A 25,033-nucleotide genomic window follows, 5' to 3' on the forward strand; every position below is an offset into this window, starting at 1 on the left:
TAACATTTGCACACAGAGAGACGATCAGGGGCTTGTTAGAAATATCTTAAGCTGTTGTTTAAACAGCAAAAAACAGCAAGTTTCTAATTTTAACCACCAACGAGTAATGATGCTGTGAAGATGGGATAGAAATTGGTGGCGCACATGCTCAATGCATGTCACGCGGAATAATATTAGGGCAATTACACAAATAAAGTTACTCACCAAAAAGCCACCCATCGCACACAGCGCCAGCTTGTAGTCTTTTCCCAACAATTCTGTTACTGAATGTTTGAATCGTGCGTTGAACCAGGCCACCCCCACAAAGCATTTGCGCATCACATATGATCTGTATATTGATGGAATGAAAATGTTCCCTGTTGATATACAACTTCATCATGTGATGGCGCTTTTATAGCAATGTGTGTGCAGTCGATAGCACCGATTACATTAGGAAAACCGGCTCTTGCTTCAAATTGCTCTTCAATGTTGGATGCTGAGATGCAGATAATTCCGTCCCACTTGGCTGGCATGGCTCGGCTCAGCGTCGACTGGTACAGTCTCAATTGGTTTGCCAGCTCCTTCTGGAATGCCCCGGTTGCTTAAACCTCTGTGCACATCACCTGTGGCACTCCAACACCGGCCGCAGCTCTGCGCACAGTTAAAGGAGGATTGCCCTCAAAACGGCTGATGAGCCGGCAGTTATCATATGCCAGCAAATCCTCTCAGTCTCTTAACACAGGCTTTCTTCGAACTGCACCATTTACTATGTCTTTCAATACCGCTAAAGCAGCCATTGTTTTTAATGGTATGCACTGCAACACTTTGCACATGCTTTTATATCCACTCGTGTAATTGCAGACACATGGGTGTGTTCATTGTTCATCAGTGTTAATTGTTCATGTGTCTCAAATGTGCACATGACTCAGTCTGAGTACAAATTGTGTTCACATTTATTTATTATAACAGTTTCCCAACCTCTGTCCCAACCCAAGTGTCGCAAAAGAATCAACAGCTGTAGAAAAGTGTGTACGACAGCCCTGAAGTTAGCGTGAGGCACCACGCATTTCGCTCTTGATACATCTGATCGTTGACGTGAAAAAGTGTGTATGCCACTTTTTTGTGCGTACGCACCCTTTGAACATGAGGCCCCAGGTTGTCGTGCCTGGAGATTAGTAATTTTTTCTTCATTTCTTTAGTTCTCTTTGGAAAATTCAACTCATTCCCACGGTGAGGGATTTCACCCAGGGTTCTTGCAAGTTTCAGTGAGTTAAATTTAAGACCTTTTAAAACCATTATGAATTAAATTTTAGACCAACACGACTCATGATCAGAAACATTCAAATGATCCCAGAAATTCAAAACCTTTACCATTTAGTTATTGAAGATTACATTTTATTAAATAAATAAAAATATATTAAATTAAACCCAAGTAACCTTCCCAATGTACCTCTCAATCCGTGATAGTGACACTGGAGTCCGGAGAGAGATGTCGGGGGTGGCGAACAAAAACACCCAAGATCCCTAACTGGATGTTCCTCTTACAAAGCTTACAGCAAGCTTCATATCGATTGCTGGGGACCACTTATAACCAAGTGCGAAAATCGCTGAAATCAAGCCAAGTCTCGTTGAAAACACACTTTCCCATGTTTTCTATGACAAGCAGCCAAAGTAACTCTGAACACACGGGGGGTTGCTGCAAACAGCTGCAAACTGAACCATTTCCTGCCTGCAGTTATCACAGGATTTGTAGTTTAATCACCACATACCAACACCGGCAGCTTTTAGAGCCCCTCAGAAAGACAGACGACACAGAATTAGCTTCTGATTACGGCATTTTACTCATTGTATTCTATGTGGCCAACGCTTCTGGGGAATGACCAAAAGTAAAAAAAAAAAAAAACAAGACTTGACTAAATTACATTTAAGACCTTGAATGAAAATCTGGGCGTTTTTAAGACTTTTTAAGGCCTTAAATTCAAAGTTCCAAATTTTAGACATTTTTAGACTGTTCAAAACCCTGCGGGAACCCTGTCACCAACTTTCTGAGGGTTGCATTCTCTGCCACAGTCTGCACCTGTTGCTGGCTGCACTCCGACTCCCGTAATGCCTGAAACTCCCTATATAGAATCTCAACCAGGGACAAACAGGAATCTGGATCATTTCTTATCGACATCACAATGTCTGTCGAAATATTGCCAGTTGAATACATTGCACCGGGTGACTCTTACTTGCGACTTCTTTCAGTGCTTGAAGTTGATTTACGATCCGGTCAAAACAGTCGTCAGTGTAATCATTTAGGCTATCCAGACTTTCTTCGCTGAACTCCAGTGTTGAGATGCTGGTGGTGGTAGGCTCTGTTTGACTTTCATTAAATCAGTCCTTTCATTAAATCAGTCCTGATTAAATTTCATTAAATCAGTCCGGGGGGGTGGGAGAATAGAATGCAGAATGAGAAAACATAACAGAGCAACATCAAAACATACTCCACAGATCAGAGGCGCTGATTTAACATATCCAACAACGTATGATCAATAACCACATTGCTAACAAACAGTAGCAGAAATACAAATGATAAAATAACCAGCTCTTACCTTCAGTAGAGACTTGCAGTCTCCTTTTTTTCTGACGAGTGGAACCTCCTTAACAGCATCTCCTTCCATTCATCTTTGAATTTCCAACCAAGGTCATTCTCAAAGGCCAGCTGGATGAGATGGGTTTTCCGTTAATGCAACATGCTGCGTCTGTGCTCAGTAAATATGTTCTTTAACGTGGAGAATGAGTTTTCATATGTAGCAGTTGATGCCCCGAATGTTAGTGTGTGTTTGAATGCTGTCATTACTGCTGGCATGGTACTTAATACCCTGGACTTTGCCCTGGCCTGTGCACCTCTCTTTCAAAAACTCCTGTGCAACTGTGAGCTGCGCCTCAACCATGTCTGTGTTTGTTAAATCCAGTAGTGGTTTCACTTTCTTGGTCTCCAGGAAATTCACACTGGCGGGGTCCAAAAAATCCAAATAGAATCGTCGATGCAAAAAAACAGCCGCTTGCACTCTTGTTGAATGTCCACTCCACACTGCCCAAGGCTTTCACTCACCATGTAGTCTTGTAGCGGTCTGGTGGCCTGCCGCTGTCGTTTTGGAGGAGCAGGCGCGCCGGCGCCATCACCTGCATCCCCACTGTCAGGCCACAGTTTCAGAAATTCCGCATCTGATCGTAGATCCTCTATGCAAGAGGAGGCACTTTGAATGAACGTGACTGCGGTGATTAGATCTGTTTCTTCGGCTTGCAGCATCCGATTAGCTGGGTCCATCAGCCCTAATACTTTGTGCATCACACCGGTGAGAAATTCTGTGATGACCTTGTGAAGTCCAACAGCCACAATTTTCACATCAGCACATCAGCTCCCATGGTTCTGATTTCTTTCAGGAAATCCACCAGTGCGGTGTGTGACTTCAGCACCATAGACACCGTGTCAAGGTGTCCAGTCCATCGCTGCTCTAACAGCCTTTTAAGCTTCTCTCCTTTGTACTGTGCAATTACAGTGGGCTTTTTCAGAAATTTATAAAGGGAATTGCACACTTCAAAAAAATCCCCAACTGCACTCTCTGAGTAAATAGCATGCACGATCACCAAATGCAATTGGTGGTTGAAACAATGGATGTAAGGCACTTCTCTGTTTAACTTATTTTGAATAAGCTTCTGCATGCATCCCTCTCGTCCCGACATGACGCTGGCTCCGTCATAACACTAAGAATTTTGTTTGCGTCAAGACCAGCATTTGGCAGTTCATCAAGCACAACATTAGTGAGTGACCGGGCATCACACTTGTCCGTTGTCTGCATTGATAACAGCCTCTCTTGCATTTTGTAGTCCTTGTCCATATAACGCACTATAGATACATTTTCACTGCTTGTTGGGTTGTTAGTTCCATCCACCTTGAGTGTAAATATGACTCCCCTACATCTTTAACAATTTGCGCTGTTACGATCGTGCTCATCAGTTCAATGATGTGATTTTGATTATCATGTGACATGTAAGTTGCGTTTTTTGGAATTGTACTAAAAGCCTTTGTAAGCTCTTGGTTTTGCCTCAGCGTGTAATCAAACGGTGAAAGAAACGCTTCATCTCTGCTATCGACTGAATCTACTACACCCCTCAGTGGCAGTTCGTTTGAGAGAAGGAATTCAGTTATGTCTACTATTGCAGACACATACAGGCGGTTTCACGCAAGCTGATGAGAGTTAACCATGGTTGAAATTTCACTGCCTGTGTTGCATCGCATTTCCTTCTCTTTCCAGCTAGCCATACATGCTTGATGCTCTTTGCTGTTACTATGCCTGCTGAATCCCTTTGCCTTATCATTAGCATGCTTCCAATTAGCATACCCAGTTCTTGTGAAAATGGAGTCACTCCCTCCAAATTTCCTGCAGACAAAAGGCTGCATCTGCGTGCTGCGAACATTCAAGCCAGTCTCTCTCATTGTACCAATTAGCCGAAAATGACAATTTCTTTGGAAATTGTCTGAGATGAACCTGAGCTGGCTTGTCAACTCCGAGGTTCTCTGGTAAGTCATACTGCTGCTGTGAGTGCGACAGCAGGCTCTCCGCTCCCGGCGAACCCTGGCTGACGGGCTGTGGACTCCCAATTCCTGAAGCCTTTCTTGGAACTGTCAAACAATCTGTAAACACAACTATTATGTTTTGATTATGTATCTGACATAACATGTATCCTGACATAACATGTCGCCGCCAGATTGCGATCTTGACCCTCATCTGGTTCTGCCAGAGGTTTCTTCCTGTTAAAAGGGAGTCATTTTTCTCCACAATCGCCTCATGCATGCTCAGGACGGGAGATTGGATCAAAGAGAAGTTTCCATGCAATCTGCTAGTTAAATGAGACAACAACATTCAGCAGAACATTACAGAAACCTGACCCCGGCCGGCCAGGCCATTCACTCTCCTCACTGCGAGGCTGAACCCACGGCTCCTTCTCCGAACTTGGTCAAGGTAGGTGCTCCTTGGCTTCTCCGGTGCTCCTGCTGCTCCTACCGATGGTGCAGTTTCTGGCTTTTTCATCCATTTGCGAATGTCCATCCTCCTGAATTAAGATATAGCTGCTAGCTTGCGCTTAATTTGTTGTTGTTTGTGGTGGGATGATGCAGTGACGTCTGACGGCATAACGTAATTTGTAAATTTGGAATTGTTTTTTATTTACCCAGGATGTTTTTTGTTTGAACAAGTCAGTGGAGTTTTACGTTGTTTTTAACACATCATAGACTGAAAACATTTTTCTTAAAGGAAATACTACATTTTGACTGAGGGGGCAAGAGAAAAGAGGCTTTCTCCTGCAACTCTTCCAACCAAGTCATACTTCATACAGACAAATATCTTAAATGTTTTCCATTTGTGAATAATCATTCTCACTGTAGACTGATGGACGTCAGATTATTAGGAAATGGCTGAATGTGTTTCCTCTTTGGCATTGTGTTAACACACGCCTGGAGTATCCAGGCCAGCGGACTGACAAAACTTAGTCTTTCATAGAGGTGCTCACACTTGCTGATGGTCAGTCAAGCAAGAGCATTTGATTAGCAGCACCTGGCTGCTACTATCCCTCTTAATTTCTATGAAAGCAGTGAGTGTTACTTAGTTTTTCACACACTGTTTCTCAATTTGTAGTAAGAGTTTGTTAAATAGTTAATAACACTGTAATGTGTCATTTATGTCCATTTAACATTTTGTTTACATATCTTTTTAATCTAGTAAGGATCAGATTATTTTCCTGTTATGACCTGATATGTAAAATCTTAAAAACAAAAATGTACTTTCTTTTTAACATGAGTGTATCTATGGTAGTTGTTAGTTAGTTGTTAGTTAATAAAACAACATTTTATGGGTGTGTGATTTAGTATAAAAATCTTTATTTTTCTGTGTTATTCAATCCAGAGTACTGTACATATATATATTTTTTAATTAATTTAAGATTAAATATTCAATATGTGGGCACTGGCAATACAAACAATATTAGACTACAAATGCTATATCACACATGTGGTGCGACATGGTTGTCCCAAAACAAATATAGTAAACATGAAATTAATAAGGGTGGATTTATTCAAACTTTGTGTCACTAAATTAATTTATTGATTGATTGATTGATTAATTAACAGAAAGCCAAACAGCACTAACACAAAGGAGGTTATGAGTCAGTCTGCATCCAGATAAGATGAGCAGTGTCTTTGTTTTCTGCAGTCTTTTACTCACATGGAGGGATGTGCAGCATCTACTGGTGAAGACATCCCGACCAGTCCACCTGAAAGCTGATGACTGGAAGACCAATGCTGCTGGACACAGAGGCACACTCCATTCTACTTCTAATGCTAACATAGTACATTGACTGAATGTTATACTTTTTTGTGTGTGTGGTACTTCACTCTGGCCAGTTCAACAATATTGAAACCTTTGGTGTTTGTAGAAGTATAATCATTTTCTTCTTTTGATGTCTTTTGTCACAGTCAGCCACCTGTATGGTTTTGGTCTAGTGGATGCAGAGGCCATGGTGCTGGAGGCCACAAAATGGAGAACTGTTCCTCCTCAGCACACTTGTAGTGAGATGCCTGAGCGCCATACCAAGTAAGAAGAACCCCAAGCAGGTTAAGTCATTGTGTAGAAAAAAATAATAATTTGCCTTCAAATGTTAGTGTGTGAATTATCAAACTAACACAGTTTCTATTGTGCACCCCTTTCTAGGTCTTTTGGCTGTATTTTGACAGCAGCATTGTCCCCACGTCTTGATATTATGTTGTTATCTTACTTTTTATTGTTAAACATAGAATTTTCAGACAATCTTATGATGACATTGCTTATTGTTCATCCTCTTCCATTCTTTTTCTTGTTGTATTGTCGTCAGATAACTTTGATGCATATTTTCTATTGTAACCACCTGTTGATACAACCCTAATCTGTAACAGAATAATAGAAAATAAATAAAAGCAAATTACTGCTAAAACGTGCATTTTCAGAGACAAAGAAAATATCATCAAAGTAATGAACATGCTATATATCATACAAGAAAAATAGGGAAACATAACAAACCTTTAAAATACTTAAAACAGCCAAATATCATATTAGAGCAACAACCTTTAATAATAATGTTATCTGTATAGGGTACATACATTTCAAATTCCTTTAAAAAAAAAAACGCTGAGACAGTGCAGTTACATATATACATTTTATATTTTAAATATATATATATATTTTAGGCACATCTATGCTGGTCAGAGGCTGAACAGCAGCATAACTACCTCTGGATGTTCAGAAGAACCTGAGCAACATGTAGATTACCTTGAGCATGTGGTGGTCAAGGTGTTCATTGTTCACCCACGCCGAGGAGACCTGGAGATAAACCTCATCTCTCCATCAGGGACAGGAACACAACTACTGGCCAAGAGGTAAGGGCTCTACTGTACACAGGAATGCAAATTGCAGGTTCAATCATATATTAAGCCCAACATGGGCATTCATTAAAGGGACAATTCTGTCAATACCAGTTGTAGAATTTGTTGTTAGATAAAGTCTTGGTGTCTTTGTCATTCTGACAAATATAACCATAAATACCCCATAACGGATTTAATACATGTATCAACCCCTTAAATTTACTGTCTACACAATTAGCTATACAATCAAAAAGCAGGTGAGAAATCACACATAATTAGGTGTTGTCCATCAGTGTCTTTATTGACAGTAACAGAACACAGAGCTCTTTTCCATCCACCTCAGGTTTTTACGTCTTTTTGCTCAATTTTCTGTAATGTTCTGCTGAATGTTGCAGTCTCATTTAACTAGCAGATTGCATGGAAACTTCTCTTTGATCCAATCTCCCGTCCTGAGCATGCATGAGGCGATTGTGGAGAAAAATGACTCCCTTTTAACAGGAAGAAACCTCTGGCAGAACCAGATGACCCAGATGGCGGTCAAGGTCGCAATCTGGCGGCGACATGTTATGTCAGGATACATGTGATATCAGATACATAATCAAAACATAATAGTTGTGTTTACAGATTGTTTGACAGTTCCAAGAAAGGCTTCAGGAATTGGGAGTTCATGACAGTTCACTTTTGGGGTGAAAGGGCAGAGGGTACGTGGACACTGGAGATTACTGATTCACCGACAATGCAACGTAAGCCTGATCTGCTGGGTAAGATCCATGAATGCAGAAACACTCAGGCTTACATTTAATTAAACCATTAAATGGATGCCATCATCCAGAATTACTTACAGCTCTAATACTAAAGTATAACTGCTATCTTCAGTAATTTTTATATGACTGTTACAGGGAACCTAAAAGAATGGACTCTGATTCTTTATGGCACGTCTGAGAACCCTTACCAACATTACAGTGCTCAGCATCCCCACTCAAGGATGGAGATTCCTGCTTCAGAGGAGATCCTTGAGAAGCCAGAGCTGCAAGAGGAGACAGATGAAGAGGAGTACAATGGTGAAAGAATAAAAAAAAAGTTCTATATATTTTTCAGTGAAAGTTTGAAAACATAGAGGACAGAAACCTCTGATTGCCCAAACGTCTCTGGATATGTCCAAGTACGCTTTTCTAGAGACAAATTTCTTTCCATTTCTAAATTGAAATGTATTATATTCTATCAATAAAGTTTTTTTGTAAGAGTACTGATTGATTTGTAGTTGATCAGTATAATAAGTCAGAATTATATGACAATATTTGGTCTCATTGATTGACAGTAAACATAGAATTATAAATTATGATATTTGTGATATTCATGCAGACATTATAAAGATTGATTTTATTTACAAGTGATTACTTTGATGATAATCATAATAATGATGAATCAGTATGCTGCTCATAAAGGACCATGCCACAGCGAGTGTGGAGACCAAGGCTGTGACGGAGTAGATGCTGAACACTGTCTCAACTGTATCCACTTCAGCTTGGGCAACTTAAAAAATGGCAGGTAAGGGTAGGTAACAGTACCAAAACAAATCATACCTGCTTCCATTTTGCTCCAAGAATGTTTCTTAATCTAATTATTTTAGACCAGGTGAAACAAGAACCAGTTTGTTGCTTAATTTTTTTTGCTATTTTTCTTTGTTATAGGGTTTTTTCAGTTTCTAAAAGCGTAACACATTTAACAATGTCTTCCCCATGTCCAATCCTGAAACAAGATCATGCAAATAATTAGGGACGGGACTTTAATGCGTTAATTAAGATTAATTAATTACATAAAAAAATAATGCATTGAAAATTGAGAATTTTATCGCACTTATTTTTGCACCGCGGAACGTTTCTCACTGGATGAGTTTCAGGCATACCATTAAATTGGAGCACCAACTAATGTTCATGACTTCAGACATAGGGCTTGGTTGGGCTGTAACCCCACCAAGAATTGTGTTAACCCTATCATAAAACCAAGAGAAGTGCAGAGTCCAACAGCGCCTCCATGTCAGGCAGCTGCGATGACGTACGTCACTCATGTGATCGCGCTTTGAGAGCATGCTCGTCTGTTTTTGAAAACATTGCTGACTTTGTTATTGCATTTTACGTGTTGCCTGTTTCATGCTCTTCCTTGCTGCGGTCTTGTTGCCTAATTGTCACGATTTACGTTCTGTTTCATGTCTTGTCTCGTCATTTTTATTTTGAAAAATCATTGACTTTCTCCTCTCGTTTCAGGTATCTTGCCCTTCCTCCTGTGTCAGGCATCTGATTGTCTTCCCTGATTCCCAAGTGTTTCCACCTGTTCCCCTTGGTCCCTCATGTGTTCAAATAATCTGCATTTCCCTTGTCTTCCCTTGTGCCAGTATGTTATCTCTTCTCATGAGCCTCATTACATGCCTTACCTTGAGCCATAGTTTGTCACAGTCATTGTTCCATGAGCCTGCAGTGATCCTCCTGCAGAGCTATCTTGATTTGTAATTTATTCATAGTTTATTGTCTTAGTTTATTTATTCAAAACGGTAAGATTCATAGCCTTGATTGTTCCTCCGTTTTTAAGGAGAGATTTTTCGTTGCAACCTTTCATAGTCGCTTCCGTCAAAAGAGAGCTTTAAATTCATAGTTAAAGTTTCATAGTGCCTCTGTTTTTCGAGTGCATCCTTTGTTTAAATCCACCTCATTAGGAGAGCGTGAGAGTTCGTTTTGTTAAATTGTTCATAGCATTTCTGTTTTCCTCCCAACATGGAGATTTATGTTGGTTAACTTTCATAGCTGCACTCGTCCTCCACCATAGATACTGAGGAGAGCGGTTAGGTTTTCATAGCCCATTTCTTTGCTCTGCTTGGAGATCCTCGCCCTGCCTTGCTCTGTGTGCTTTGTTTGAAAATAAAACCCTTTTGAATCCGAACTGACCCTGCATCTGTGTCCTGAGTCCAAGGTACCTGTCACTAATTAACTTACTTAATTTGTCGTGGCTGTGTTTTAACTCTTGGCTGTTGTGTGGTAGACTATATATGGCTTTAGGACAACTTAACTATTAACTATACCGTCTCTCTGTCTGTGTGTGCGTTTCTAGCTGTGGGAGCTGTTGTTTTATTGAATATATATTCACATTGAAATTATAGCATTGATTTGAGCCCCACCGTAGTTAAAAAATACTCTGGCGCTGCCACCGACTTCAGACAACAAACCACAGTGAACAATAATCAAACATGAACGAAGAAGCTGATGAGACCACTTTGGTTGGCCCCGTGGATGGGAAATTTTGTTTTAAAAAACAGACGGATGGAATGGGTTGTGCAGGCGCCCGTGTAAAGAGGCTACAGTCCTCGCTGCAGTTGGCCCGGTTTGAATCCCGCATCGGACGGCCTTTTACTGCATGTCATTTCCCCTCTCTCTGCTTTCTGTCTCTTTTTTTTATCTATCCTGTCCATCAAAAGGCACAAAAAAATATTTTTTTTAAAAAACGGACAAGAGCATGGTTGGTTAAGCAAATATTTTTATGCGATTAAAAAGGCGATTAATTTCGATTAATTAATTACAAAGGCTCTAATTAATTAGATTAATTTCTTTAATCGAGTCCCGGCCCTACAAATAACATTTATTCTGGTGTAAGCTAACTCTCCTTTAACATTCTTTGTGTGGATGTAGAACCTGTGTGAGCCACTGCCCACTGGGACACTACGGGAACATAGCATCTCGGCGCTGTAGACGTTGTTATAAAGGTTGTGAGAGATGTGTTGGACAATCAGCTGGTGACTGCCTTTCCTGCAGAAGAGGCCTTTACTTCAACATGCTCAACTCCAGCTGCACCGACACCTGCCCCCCTGGTTTCTTTGCAGATGAGAGTGAGTGGGATATATTCACAGCATCAATCAAATTTGCTTTCCCTTGATATGCGTCAAACAAGCTTATCAGAGGTCTGCTTTGTTTTTTCAATAATGTGATGATCAGCAATTGGGTGTATGTGTTTGGCTATGGGTGATATCATGAGTGAAATAAATATTAGGTGCTGGATTCTGAAGTGAAGATAATTAATTGAAATAAAAAAAATTACATTTCTGGGCTTATATGGAGCATGAGATCAAGTATTTTATTGAGGCTCAGTCTGAGACTTGCTGATGTTTGGCTAATTCAAAAGAAACCATGAAAATAATACCATCCTTAGTCCTTGAGTAAAAGAAAAGTAGCAAATATCTTAAGTACTATTACATTCCTCCTGACCGCTAGAGGGCGGTGCTTTAGCACTGGATATCTCCACCTCACAATATGTGCAGGTCGAGTTATTACACCAACAAAGTCACCTGTGACCAAGTGATGGAGTAAGGTGCACGCCCCAGTATAAGACTACCACGTCATCACGCAATCTGTTTATTCTATCTTCTCGCAATAGATTGCTTTCAGGTGACGTCGTATTGCTGTATCGTAAGACGAAAAGAAGAAAATTCAGATCGAGGGCAGGAAGTAAGCTTAGTATCTGTCATCTGAAAAAATGCCGGTGTTTTGTGTGGTTTACAGTTGCTCTAATCGTTCTAACGGAGAAAAGGAAAAGGGTTTTTTAGAGTATCGAAGATAGTCGTTCACAAAGGTGAGAAATGTAAAAAGCTCACAGAACAACGCCGTAAAAAGTAAAATGGTAAATGGTAAATGGACTTGTACTTGTATAGCGCTTTTCTAGTCTAGCTGACCACTCAAAGCGCTTCACTACATGCCGCATTCACCCCTCTCACACACATTCATACAGCACGTCTTAGGATATAACTACGTGCTTTCTAAGCATTCACACACATTCATACCCCCAATGATACACTGGGGGAGCAACGTGGGGTTCAGTGTCTTGCCCAAGGACGCTTCGACATGTATCCTGGGGAAGCCAGAGTCGAACCACCGATTGGTGGGCGACTGCTCTTCCTCCTGAGCTACAGCCGTGGATTTCAGTGGATTTTAAACCTATGTCTGCGGTCGGGAGGAGCAGAGACTGCTAATGCCAGTGTCTGCAGCGACCACTTCGTCAGAGGTATGTTAGCTCGCTAACTTGTTTTTTTGAGGCTGTGTTTATATAGCCTTAGCTACACAGGGCGACTGGAGACCCCACCCAGAGGTGGTGGAGATGGTTTTGAACCGATATGGCAGAGCAGAGGTGGACGTTTTGCCTCACCCGCACATTGTTCCCTTTGGTACTCATTAATAGGAGGGGACCAGCCCTCTGGGACAGGATGCCATGGCTCATGCTTGGCCACAGACTGCTACTGGTGGCCCCCAGTTGGTCAGGGCGGCCATGGTTTCCAGTGCTGCTGAAACTACTACAGGGGGAATCCAGGGCCCCCTCCTCGGTGGAAGCTTTTCTCCCAGTGGAGCCAGACACAGGGTGAGGTGCAGGAGAACTGCTCAGTGGCCATCATTTTCCGTTTCCTGCAGTCATTATTGGACACAGGCAGATGTGCATCAACCTTAAAGATATATGCGGCGGCCATTTCGGCAGGACATGCCAGAGTGAACAACCTGACAGTGGGGTCACACTATCTGGTTAGTCAGTTCTTGAGGGGTGCACAGAGGCGTAGGCCATCAAGGATCACTGCGGTACCATCATGGGGCTTGACATTTGTTTTGAGGTTAGTGTGTCGGCCCCCATTTGAACCCATAGGAGAGGCAAAACTCAGGTGGCGGTCTGCAAAGACGGCATTTCTGCTGGCAATCACATCGGCAAAGCGAGTGGGTGAACTCCACGCCCTGTCAGTGAGTCAGATGTGTATGTGTTGGTATCCGGATGGGTCGGGGGTTACCCTCCTACCCAATCCCTCCTTCCTGCCAAAGAGGGTGCCTCCCTCACATGTAAACCAAGCAGTTGTGTTGGCAGCATTCAGTCCACCAAGCTCGTCACAGCAAGCAACAGCTGTCAGAGCAGCTTTGCTCTGTTTGTGCACTCAAGGCGTATGTGGGGGCTACAGCCATTTTTCGTAAATCTGACAAACTGTTTGTTTGCTATGGGGGTTGTAGGAAAGGTCAACTTCTGTCGAAACAGAGGCTTTCCAAGTGGATTGTCAATGTGATTTTACATGCTTATAGGTCGCAGGTCCTACCTGCGGTGCCTCTCTACTTGGAGGGTGTCCACATCATGGGCAGCCTTGAAGGGGGTCTCTCCACAAAATATTTGTACTGCAGCAACCTGGGAATCTTACGGCTGTAGCTCAGGAGGAAGAGCAGTCGCCCACCAATCGGAAGGTCGGTGGTTCGACTCTGGCTTCCCCAGGATACATGTCGAAGCGTCCTTGGGCAAGACACTGAACCCCACGTTGCTCCCCCAGTGTATCATTGGGGGTATGAATGTGTGTGAATGCTTAGAAAGCACGTAGTTATATCCTAAGACGTGCTGTATGAATGTGTGTGAGTGGGGTGAATGCGGCATGTAGTGAAGCGCTTTGAGTGGTCAGGCTAGACTAGAAAAGCGCTATACAAGTACAAGTCCATTTACCATTTACCATCTTATGGGTACCTTTGCTCTCCAAGTTTTTTTTGTTCATCATAGCAATTAAAAAAGGAGACATTAAAATGCAAATCCTAAGAAAACTCTCACATGTGTAAGTTGTTATAGGGAAGTTGCAGCATATGGCAAGTGTATAGAAATTCTGCTCTGAACATGTGCTGCTCTACCTGCTGTGGCAAAGGCTGTTCTATCAACAGCTTCCATGCCTTAATGTGGTAAGCATTCCTCGTGACCTTGTTGGCATGAGTCATCCACTGCTAAAACACTGCCCTCTAGTGGTCTGGAGGAATGAAATAGAATGAGAGTTATAAATGTAACTACGGTTCTATGAATTCTGGATGACCACCAGAGCAGTCTGTCACTCGGAATCTTGGCGAGAAGATTCTGTAGGAATAGATTGCGTGATGACGTGGGGTTCTTATACTGGGGCGTGCACCCTACCTCATCACATGGTCACAGGTGACTTTGTTGGTACAATAACTCGACCTGCATATATGTGAGATGGAGATATCCAGTGCTAAAGCACCACCCTCTAGCGGTCATCCAGAATTCATATAACTGTAGTTACATTTGTAACTCTAGTTTTTATGACATCTTTTTGTATTTCAGTTATCTTTTTTAAGGGGACCCTGGTTTAATTATGGCCTCACACTGTCCTAATGACAGATAGACGTTGGAATGTTGGTGAAACTGAAGATTGAAGAGTGTAGCTTATAAACATGGATATAACAATTTAGCTTTCAAATGATTCAAACCAGTGTCTTTGCAAATGTGTTCTAAGAAATTATAGAGACATATTCAACTTAGTTATTTGACATTTGACATAAACATGACTTTTCTGAAAATGCTAGATATATATGTAGCTTTTCCTTTCAGTCTATCGATATGTCTCTGTTACTTGAAAAGAAGGCACCCTCAATAACATGATCGCATATGAAATAACCTGATGTTGTTAATATTGTTATCAACCAGCTATAATAATGCTTATGTATGCTGTCTATGCCAGATGAGAGACAGTGTATGAAATGCCATGACAGCTGTGTGACATGTCTGAGGTATGCAGACAGATGCACAGGTTGCAGTGAAGGCTATAGGTAAGTAAAGAGAAATAAGATAAACATGAGATTTATAAAACACATTGTAATGAAGTGCTTTTCTTTCAGTCTGGCAGGTATGATTTGTGTTCCTGATTGCACCAACGGAACCTTTTTTCACCTGGAAGAGATGATGTGCAGTCCGTGCCATTCTTCATGTAAGACTTGTACAGGTGAGTTGGTTTGGAGGACAAATGCAGTCTCACTACATCTCTAACAAAAGCTGCAGAGAGAAATCCTTCCATGTCATAAGACCCACGTTATATCTTCCTAAAAGCACTATGTAAATTGACTTGGGTTTGATCTTGCATTACATTAAATTGCATATTTGTGTTTTCCAGGGCCAGATAAAGAGGAGTGTATTCAGTGTGTTGATGGCTACCTACAGCAGGAATGGAGATGTGTGCAGGCCTGTGCTCCTGGATACTACTCTGGAAAGGCAGAAGGACTTTCTCATAAGATTTGTCACAGGTTACTAAAATGTCCTCAAAACCTTTGCCCCAAATAGAAAACTTCTACAGAAATTTTTTGGAGTTTTATCATTGTTACTTTTTTATTATGCAACTAACAGTCCTAAGAAGTTCTAGGAACCTTACCATCACCTGGATGACTGAGAATCTACACAGACATATGCAACTGAAATTTTCTTTTGCAAAATTACATAATACACCAGTTTCACTTTATAGTATAGAAGAATTGAAAAATAATCCTTTAACAGTACAGTTATTGATAAATGGCTGGTTGCTTCTTTCTGTTACTAGATTAGAAAACGAATATGGCTCTTGGATATATGGTTGTGAAGGTTTTGATACTTTTAGCTCAAGTCACCAGGTTTTATTATGCTCTGTTTCTCCAGGTGTGAGAAAAATTGTCTGAGCTGCAGTGGTCCAGGAACAACATGCACCAAATGCAAAGCAGGTTACAGTCTGATCAGCAGGACCTGCATAGTTAATGCATCTTGTAATAATGGTAAGTTAGAAGCTATTACCCACACTAGCTTCATTTTATCTTCTGGCATCATTGGAGCAGCTCTTATAAGATCTGCTGTTTGTTATTCAGTGCTTTTTGGCTGAACCACAACAGTAGAGTCAGCAATATAATCACAAAGGTTGCTGACAGAGTGATAAAGTCGAGCTATGGATATTTCACCATCTGCTGTTCCTTATTTTTATTCTTTATTCTTTCATATTTTTTTGGCAAAACCTCTCCTTGTGTCTGTAGTCATGGTGAGGGCAGTGCTCAGCTCACATGTGCAGAGACTACAATAGCAAAACCCAGCTTAATTCAAATTACTTAAAGCTAGTGTTTCTTGGTATTTGTTGTTCCATGTCAAAGTTTTTTGGGCCTGTATCCAAAGTGTTGTTTGGGTATGCATAGATATATATTCTGTGACTTTCTACAGTAATTGTTTACAGTGAAAACAACATACTTTTTTATGTTTTTGCTGTTTTCTATGTGTGTCCCATTCTTAGGCTACATTCTCTTATGTTAATGTCAATAGGCGAGAAGATTACTATACCATACTAACTTGTGTGTACAAACTTTTAACTGATACTGTAAGTTAAGCATAATCTTTACATTTCTTCTTTTGCAGATGGTTGTCATATTTTGTTAAGATAGAGCAATGCAAAAAAAAAAAATAGCTTAACTTGACAGTAAAATCTAATTCTAATTATGCTGATTCTTTGCTGATTCTCTTATCTGTTTGTCAGCTGATGAGGTGTTCTGTGAGATGGTGAAATCCAACCGTCTCTGTGAGAGGAAGTTTTACCGTCAGTTCTGCTGCCGTACCTGTCTGATGAATGGATGAGGAGCCAAGCACCTACACCTCTTCCTGTCTTACTCTAAATCAGTGAGAAAAAAAAGAATTCACATCTCACACTTTGGACAAGTCTAATAGTCATTTATTTCTCTTTATTAAAAAATGAGACATTAAAATGCAAACCCTTAGAAAACTCTCACATGTGTAAGTTGTTATAGGGATGTTGCAGCATATGGCAAGTGTATAGAAATTCTGCTCTGACCATGTGCTGAACTGAATGAGGAATTCACAAAAAAAATTGTTGCTTTCACTGAAATACAGTAAACATTGAAGCTCAGAATTAAGTGGTATTTTATGTCTGGTTTATTCATTTGTTTTCATTCTATGAATATTTCAGCTTAGTTTAAATAAAAGCTTATTTTAAGTGATTATGAGACAGTTTATTAGCTGATTACTTATGTCAATATGCCTCTATTGTTACCTCTACCGCTCTTTGCTTTACTGTTCTTATTTACTTTCAGTTGTCTAATCATTTCATTACCATCTCATTATTTTCCATGATTCCCAAAAACACAACAAGCATACACATAAAGATGAATAAGAGAAATAAAACAAATAGGAGGTGCCTCAGTAAGTTGTTTAGCAGCATTTGTTGCCACAACAGTTATGCCTTGAGGTCGGTTCAACAAATCTGTGGAACTCTGTTGGAGGGTTGGAGCACCATTCCTCTAAAAATGCATTCTTTAATTTAAAAATTTTGAGTAATGTAATTGTTTTATTGGTGATATTAATCAATCCTAGCCCTATTTTTAATTTTTAGCTCTTTTGAATCTCTGACCTTTTTCTGCCATGTGCAACAACAGAGGACGGCTATCTAAAACTAAACAAAGCTTGATTGTCCTGCTGACAGCACAACAATTTCAATTTCAATCTTGGTATAAGTCATATGAACTTTAAAGCAGACTACAAGAAAGTTGAAAAGAAAATGGTGTAGTCTGGAAAGATAGTCGAATAACATATAAGAAAGCCCTTTGTAAAGCTAGAACTGCTGCTTATTGATTATTGATAGAAGAGAATAAGAATAATCAAGTATGGTTGCCAGGTAACATCACTGTCCTTATCCTGAATCAAAGTTCAGTGCACTGATGTTGATCTTAATAGCAAAAAATGTATTTAAGTCAACTTGGTAGGGATTCCAGGTTCTTTTCAGCACTGTAGCCAGACTGACGAAAAGTCTGAGCTTTGTTGAGCCAGTATTACTTTTACTGTCAACAGTGATTTACCAATAAAATTGTCTCTATTAAGAGAGAGGATTTGCTGTTGCATGCAGGGGCAGCAGGCTGAGGGTAGCAGATGCCAACAGACTTGACAAATTGATCCGTAAGGCCAGTTATGTGGTAGGAGTGAAGCTGGACTCTCTGATGGCAGTGTAAGAGAGGAGGATGCTGTCGAAGCTGTACGACATCTTGGACGATGTCTCCCACCCACTCCATGACACACTGTTTAAACACAGGAGCAGTTTTAGTAGAAGACTGATTCTACCAAAATGCACCACAGAATGACACAGAAAGTCGTTCCTTCCTGTGGCAATAGGATTCTACAACTCCAGTTTATAAGTTTGACATCTTCTGTAGTGGATATGTGCAATAACTGTAAATATTTACATAAGAGTGTCTACTTATTTTTAACATTGTTGGACTTTTTATATTTGCTATATATATATTTTTCTATTTCTTATGCTTAGTTTTATTATTATTATTTGTATATTCTATTCTTTAAATGGGTGCAGCTGCAACAAAAATAATTCCCCCCTGGGGATCAACAAAGTATTCTGATTTAGAAATATCATTAGAACCTCATTTGTACTAAGACTGTTTTTGTTCAGTTAATCTCTCTGAGCCAATAGCTTAATCTAAACCATCAACTTGTATTGTATTGTATAGGGATCTAGTCAGATACTTAGTGACATGGTGTGGAAACACTCCATCTTGATTATATTAGTGGATTATTATTATTTTATTGTTTCTTGTTACTGTTTTTCAAGCTTTTGATATCTTGGCGAGTCTCTGGGTATTGTGGTGAGGAGTCCAGATGTGTGACTGGTGGCAGGTCAGGCAGTTTATCAAGGATGGGGGGGATCAGTGGGGTTGGTGTTGTTGAGCAGAGTCTTGAAGTGCTGTGCCCAACAACCATGACGGTCCTTAAGAAGAGTGGATCCATCAGCAGAGCGGACAGGGGCAAGGCCCCGCTTTCCGGGGCTGTACAGAGATTTGATGGTGTCATAGAAGCTCTGGTTGTTGTTGCAGTCTGCCAAGTGTTGGATTTCCTGAGCCTTCTGCACCCACCAGGTGTCTTCCATGACCCAAAGGGCACGTTGGGTCTCAGCTTTCACTGCAGCGAAGGAGGATTTCAGGGTTAGAGATTCAGGGCAGGACAGGAGAGCTTTATAAGCTTGATGTTTGGAGTGAAGAAGTGACTGAACTATATACATGTATACATATACACATATACATACATCTACATTTACATATATATATATATATATACAGCTATCACTTTAACCAATGAAAGCATTTTATTTTTTTGCTTGCCTCTAATAGGAACAAGGCTTATTTTAAATGAGCTTTTATACTGGCCTCGCTGCAATACCTCATTCAGCTATTGAGTGAGTTACACACCTCCACACAATAATTTGAGGACACTCAGTTGGAGTTTTTTCATGTGACTGGTGTGAAACTTAAATACAGATTTAAGTTTGTTTCAATTCAGTTAAATTCAGTTTTATTTATATAGTGCCAAATTACAACAAATGTCATCTCAAGGCACTTAAATAACATAGTCCAATTCAATCCAATTGGAGTTCAATTCATTGTAATCTTAATCCAATCAAATCCAATTAATTAATTTCATTTAAAAATTAATCCAATTCATTCCTACAGAGCCAATTCAAAAACAATTTTCTAGTTAAGGAATCCAATAGTGTGCACCAAAACTTCTCTTCAGTCCAATCTCCCGTTCTGAGCATGCCTGAGACGACAGTGGAGAGAAACGACTCTCTTTTCACAGGAAGAAAACTCTGGCAGAACCAGACTTAGGAAGGGTGGCCATCCGCCTCGACCTGATGGAGTTTGAGAAGACAGAAAAGAGGGGAAAAAAACACCGTAACACCATTTAAAGGTAACCTGTTTGAACAGGGAAACACAAGTTAATAACCACAATAATGCCAAATGTATATCATTTGAGAAATTAAATGGGGAAAAAAGACAGCAAAGTCAGGAAAGGTGTGACAGATTAGGCCTCCCAGAAGTCTACGCCTATAGCAGGGTAAATATGGGATGTTTCAGGATCACCTGAACCATCCCTAACTATAAGCTTTATCAAAAAAAGGAAAGTTTTAAGCCTAGTCTTAAAGGCAAAAAGGGTGTCTGCTTCCCATCATCTGTCCTGGCAGCTTATTCCAGAAGAGAGGGGCCTGATAACTGAAGGCTCTGGCTCCCATTTTACTTTTAGAAACTCTGGGAACAACAAGTACACCTGCAGTTTGGGAGCCCTGTTAAAGTGGGGGAAATCTATCGATCGATCGATCGATCGATCGAAGGCTGAAACTTATTATTGCAGAAACCGATGTAGAGATGGATTATTAAATATGCCTGCTTCGGCTTCTTTGGCCGCTTCAGCAGCAGAGGCGGCGGGTTGTGAACGCCCTGTACCAACAGCTGACATGGCTTTTAAATTTATTATTCAATTCAAGATTAAGACAAAACAAAAATATTTTTTTCTAGAACAAGAACCAATCTGAAGTTCTGTCTCTCCTGGCAAGTGAGTGTGATGAATGGGGACAAATGTATCCCTTGCTGAGCCACTTAGCAGCAGTTGTGCTGGTCATCCCAGTTTCCAGCGTAAACTGTGAGAGAAACTTCTCCACAATGAATCGAGTATGGCAAAATGGCATGACAAGAGTTGCTGAGTGGTGTGCCTAATATTCAATTCAAATAATATGTCCAGCACCTGGGCGCAGAGTGTGTAAATAGTTTGTAAATAGCCTGTCCAAAAATGTTGTTTGTTCATTCAGTAGATTGTTCAAAAGATCTTTCTGAATGAAAGTCATTGATCTGAATGAAAATTATGTGGCTGGAAAACTGGGTTGGACTTTCTGGAGCGGTCCTTAACTGGTTCAAGTAATATTTAGAAGGCCGGAGTTATTTTGTTACAATTGGCAGCTATGAATCTGAGTGAGTGGCCATGACTTGTGGAGTCCCCCAGGCGTCAATTATTGGACCTTTTCTGTTTAACTTGTATGTGCTACCTTTGGGTCAGATATTGCAGAAATTTAACATCAATTATCACAGTTATGCAGATGATACACAACTTTATGTGTCTCTGTCACCAGACGACTGCAGCCCAGCAGATGACTCAGATCTGACTTTCAGCAGCCACATCAAAGCTGTCACCAAGGCTGCTTTTTACCAACTCAGAAACATTAACAGAATTAAAGGTTTTCTCTCCCAAAAAGACCAGGAGAAACTCATCCATGCATTCATCTCCAGTGGACTCGATTACTGTAATGGTCTTTTAACTGGACTTCCCAAAAAGAGCATTGAACATCTGCAGCTCATCCAAAGTGCTGCTGCTAGAGTTTTAACCAGGACTAAGAGATCTGACCACATCACACCAGTTTTAAAATCTTTACACTGGCTTCCAGTCAGTCACAGAATAGATTTTAAAAGCCTACTGATGGTTTACAAATCCCAGAACGGTTTAGGCCCAAAATACATCTGTGATATGTTCAGAGAATATAAACTTAGTACAGCTCTGAGATCCAAGGACTCAGGTCAGCTGGTCCAGTACAGAATCCAGACTGAACATGGAGAAGCAGCATTTAGCTGTTATTGCTGCAAACAAGTGGAACAAACTGCCAGTGGAAATGAAACTGTCACCAAATGTAGACATTTTTAAATCCAGGTTAAAAACATTTCTTTTCTCATGTGTCTATGCATGAAATCTGCACAGTATCTTTTATCTTATCGAGACTGTTGCTTGTTTTTATTCATTTTAATTATTTTATTTCTTACTATTTATATTCTTTTACATATTTTAATGCTTTTTCTGCTCCCTGTTGCAAGGCTTTTATTTTATGTAGAGCACTTTGAATTGTTTTGTACATGAAATGTGCTATACAAATAAATTTGACTTTGACACATTCAGGGAGAGATTGTTGTGCACGCACCATGAGGTCAGATGGCTCACCTCACTCCTGTAGTTTGTCTCATTGTTGTTGCAGATGACACCCACCATGGTTGTGTCACCCACAAACTTGATCAGAAGGTTGGAGTTGTGCAGCGGTGTGTAGTTGTGGGTCAGCAGGGTGAAGAGGAGGGGGTTCAGCACAAATCCCTGGGAGGTCCCCGTGTTCAGGGTGATGGTGCTGGATGTGCTGCTGCTGACCCGCATTACCTGTGGTCTCCCCGTCAGGAAGTCCTATAGCCACTTGCACAGGGAGGTGTTCAGTCCCAGCTGGTCCAGTTTTATGATCAGCTGTTGGGGGATGATCGTGTTGAATGAAGCATTCTGACATAAAAGTCTTTATTGTCAAGATGTGTAAGGGATGGGTGGCGATGGCATCCTTGGTCAAGAGATTGGACCGGTATTTCGGAATTGGAAGGGGTCCAAGGAGGGGGGAGAACAGTCTTCTTTTTTTTTCCCCTTGTCCTGTCCAGCATTATGACAACAGAATTGTAATCTGAATACCTTTTATGCCAAACAGATTTGCTTTACCAAGAGAAGCTTTATGAATGTAAAGCTCTCCTTGATGCCCATCAACTGCTTATTTATTTATTTTTGTTACAATATGTAATAGGAAGAGCAAAGAAGAAGAAACAGAACAAAAATAGAAAGAAAAAAACGGATAACCAGCTGCTACACCTGTAAAAACAAAATAGAAGACAATCCACGGCCTCTGTGGGGAATCCAGCCTTAGCGCCACCAGGAGCACCTGAAAGCAGACAAGCAGAGAAAAAACAAACAAACAAGCACAAGAAGCGGCAATCACATACAACACAGCTGTGGATATAGATAACCTCAAATCACAGGATAACACATCAACTGCTTAGCGAGCATGCTACTGGGCTAATGAATGTGTGTGTGTGCATACACATGCACACACACACATTCATGCAATACACAAGGCACAGGTCCTACATGATAACTGTGCTTAGTTATGAGTATATAAGTGTCCCCTTGCCCCTCTGGCTCTTCAATATTTTATTTTAGTGAGCGATTAAAACTGAGGGGCAGCCAACCTTGTAGAACTGGGAGCGTGGTCCTCTGGGCAGCCTACAAAACCAAAGAGCCCCGGCCACCAGATACCACTCAGTGCTACCACCCCTCAAGACCTAATGTGTGTGTGTGAGTGTGTCTGATAAGTAGTAATGTCTAAGGTGTAATTAAAACAAGGGCGGGTGAACTGCAGAGTGCACCTATGTGGCCCCATCCACTACATCCCACAGAACACACATGCCCCCAAAACCCTACGTGCGTGAGTGTGTGCTGTGTATAGGAGCCAGAATGGAGAGGGGTATGGGATATAGACCGGGGAGAGAAGCTCCCCCTGAGAGGGCAGCCAGAGACTGGCTGCAATAGGCACCCCCGTTTTCTGGGACCTGCCACAGGGCAGGAGGGCCTCATGTCCACCAGGTTCGGAGCCTGCACGACCGTATTCGGGGAGCTACTGTGCACCCAGAAGGCACCAAACCGCCCCAGCCCAGAGGGCAACCACCCACCCCACCCCACCTGACCCCAGAGGACCTCTACAAATAAAGAAAAGAGAAAAAAAAACAAACAAACCGTGCAGTCACACCAGTCACAGCAGCCCGGGCCTGAGACCCACCATCACCCAGGCCCACCCAGGCTGCCCCCAACAGGGGAAAAGCACCGCCCCACCCCACTGCATGCCTCAACACCCTAAAAAAAATTAAAAACAACCTGTGGACACATCGGAGGTCCAAGAGCAACCAACCAGGACCTGCACCAACCCACCCACACTGTGGCGTGCCCAGAGCGACGGGGCAACAATCCACCACCACTATGTGATAAAGCTAATCAGTGGGGACCAGAGAGAATGAAATTAAGGCAATTGATGTTTTGAGGAGGCAGACATTGTTTCCATGCTAATATAATCTAAAAGAAAATTTCTAAACTGGTTAATACACAGATTGTTCTTCGTTTTCCAGTTCATGAGAATAGTTTTCTTTGCAATACATAACACTGTGCGGACCATGTGTGCTGAGTTAATTTCCATGTGGATGTTGTCTAAGTCACAGTATGCACAGTGTGGGGCATGCAGGGATGCTACACTTTAGCCATGTTGATAGGTCCTCACAGACCTCAAGCTAGAACTTCTGGACAGGTCATAAAACCACAAAGCGTGTGCATAATCATCAGGTGTGTTATCTGTGCAATGTGAGCAGATGTTTGAGTGTGTAAGACCCATCCTTAACATCCTTTATCCTGTATAATGTGTTCTGTGAAGAATTTTGTATTGTATGAGCTGTAAATTAGGATTTTGTGTCATTCTGAAGGTGTTCAAACATATTTGTGGCCAGAAGTTATGATTAGAACTGATGGATAAATCTGCCTCCTATTTTGAGGATGGTTGAGACATTGTCTCCTCTATCTTAGACAATAATTTATATATTTTTGATAGTAGTTTTGGGGTGCAGATGCTTCAAAATTCTGCTGCCCTAATGGGGAGTTGTAAGTCTGGTTGGTGGATGATATATTTCTTAGTCATAATAGACTCAAGTTGTTGATATTCTAGGAATTTATTGCTGCCTATCCCATGTTGTGATATGAGCTCATCAAATGAAATAAAATTTCCATTTTGGATTATATGTTCCAGATGTTTGATTCCTTTGTTCTTCCATAGAGTAAAGTTTAGCATTTTTTTTGTTGTATAGGATGTCAGGATTGTTCCAGATGGGTGTAAGCTTACATGGGAGAAGTGAAGACTTTGTAATTTTAAGAAATTCCCACCAGGCTGTTAGAGAGGTGCTGATGTTAATGCTTTTGAAACATTTGTGGCATTTTACATGTTACTACATTTTACATGTTAAGTGGCAGGTCGAAGATTTCCAGATTATTACACAATGCTTGTTCTATATTTATCCATGGTTCATCTAATGGGTTAGGTTTCAATCATTTTGATATATATTGTAACCTATTGGCTAAGAAATAGTGCTGAAAATTAGGTAA

The 25,033-nt window shown here is 40.9% G+C and overlaps 1 protein-coding gene and 1 pseudogene across 3 annotated transcripts in view; both read left to right on the plus strand.

Annotated features, from left to right (window-relative positions):
• LOC140302299 (uncharacterized) overlaps window positions 1–25,033 on the plus strand; it is a 334,032-nt pseudogene that overhangs the window by 181,530 nt on the left and 127,469 nt on the right.
• pcsk6 (proprotein convertase subtilisin/kexin type 6) overlaps window positions 1–25,033 on the plus strand; it is a 171,998-nt gene that overhangs the window by 43,066 nt on the left and 103,899 nt on the right. The window contains exons 10-21 of one of the 3 annotated variants that reach the window (XM_072381035.1): window positions 6,234–6,337; window positions 6,497–6,614; window positions 7,244–7,432; window positions 8,042–8,178; window positions 8,317–8,478; window positions 8,863–8,965; window positions 11,095–11,291; window positions 14,934–15,021; window positions 15,091–15,194; window positions 15,363–15,492; window positions 15,878–15,990; window positions 16,734–16,873. In XM_072381035.1, the coding sequence (XP_072237136.1) occupies window positions 6,234–6,337; window positions 6,497–6,614; window positions 7,244–7,432; window positions 8,042–8,178; window positions 8,317–8,478; window positions 8,863–8,965; window positions 11,095–11,291; window positions 14,934–15,021; window positions 15,091–15,194; window positions 15,363–15,492; window positions 15,878–15,990; window positions 16,734–16,831 (1,543 nt within the window). In that variant the 3' untranslated portion in view covers window positions 16,832–16,873. Of the gene's footprint in view, window positions 1–6,233; window positions 6,338–6,496; window positions 6,615–7,243; window positions 7,433–8,041; window positions 8,179–8,316; window positions 8,479–8,862; window positions 8,966–11,094; window positions 11,292–14,933; window positions 15,022–15,090; window positions 15,195–15,362; window positions 15,493–15,877; window positions 15,991–16,733; window positions 17,211–25,033 lie in introns of those variants that run through there. The other 2 variants (XM_072381036.1, XM_072381034.1) reach the window with 2 other exon arrangements.

This window comes from Leuresthes tenuis, unplaced genomic scaffold (genome assembly GCF_036924035.1).
Source record: "Leuresthes tenuis unplaced genomic scaffold, fLeuTen1.0.hap1 SCAF_2, whole genome shotgun sequence".
NCBI classification, from domain to species: Eukaryota; Metazoa; Chordata; class Actinopteri; order Atheriniformes; family Atherinopsidae; genus Leuresthes; species Leuresthes tenuis.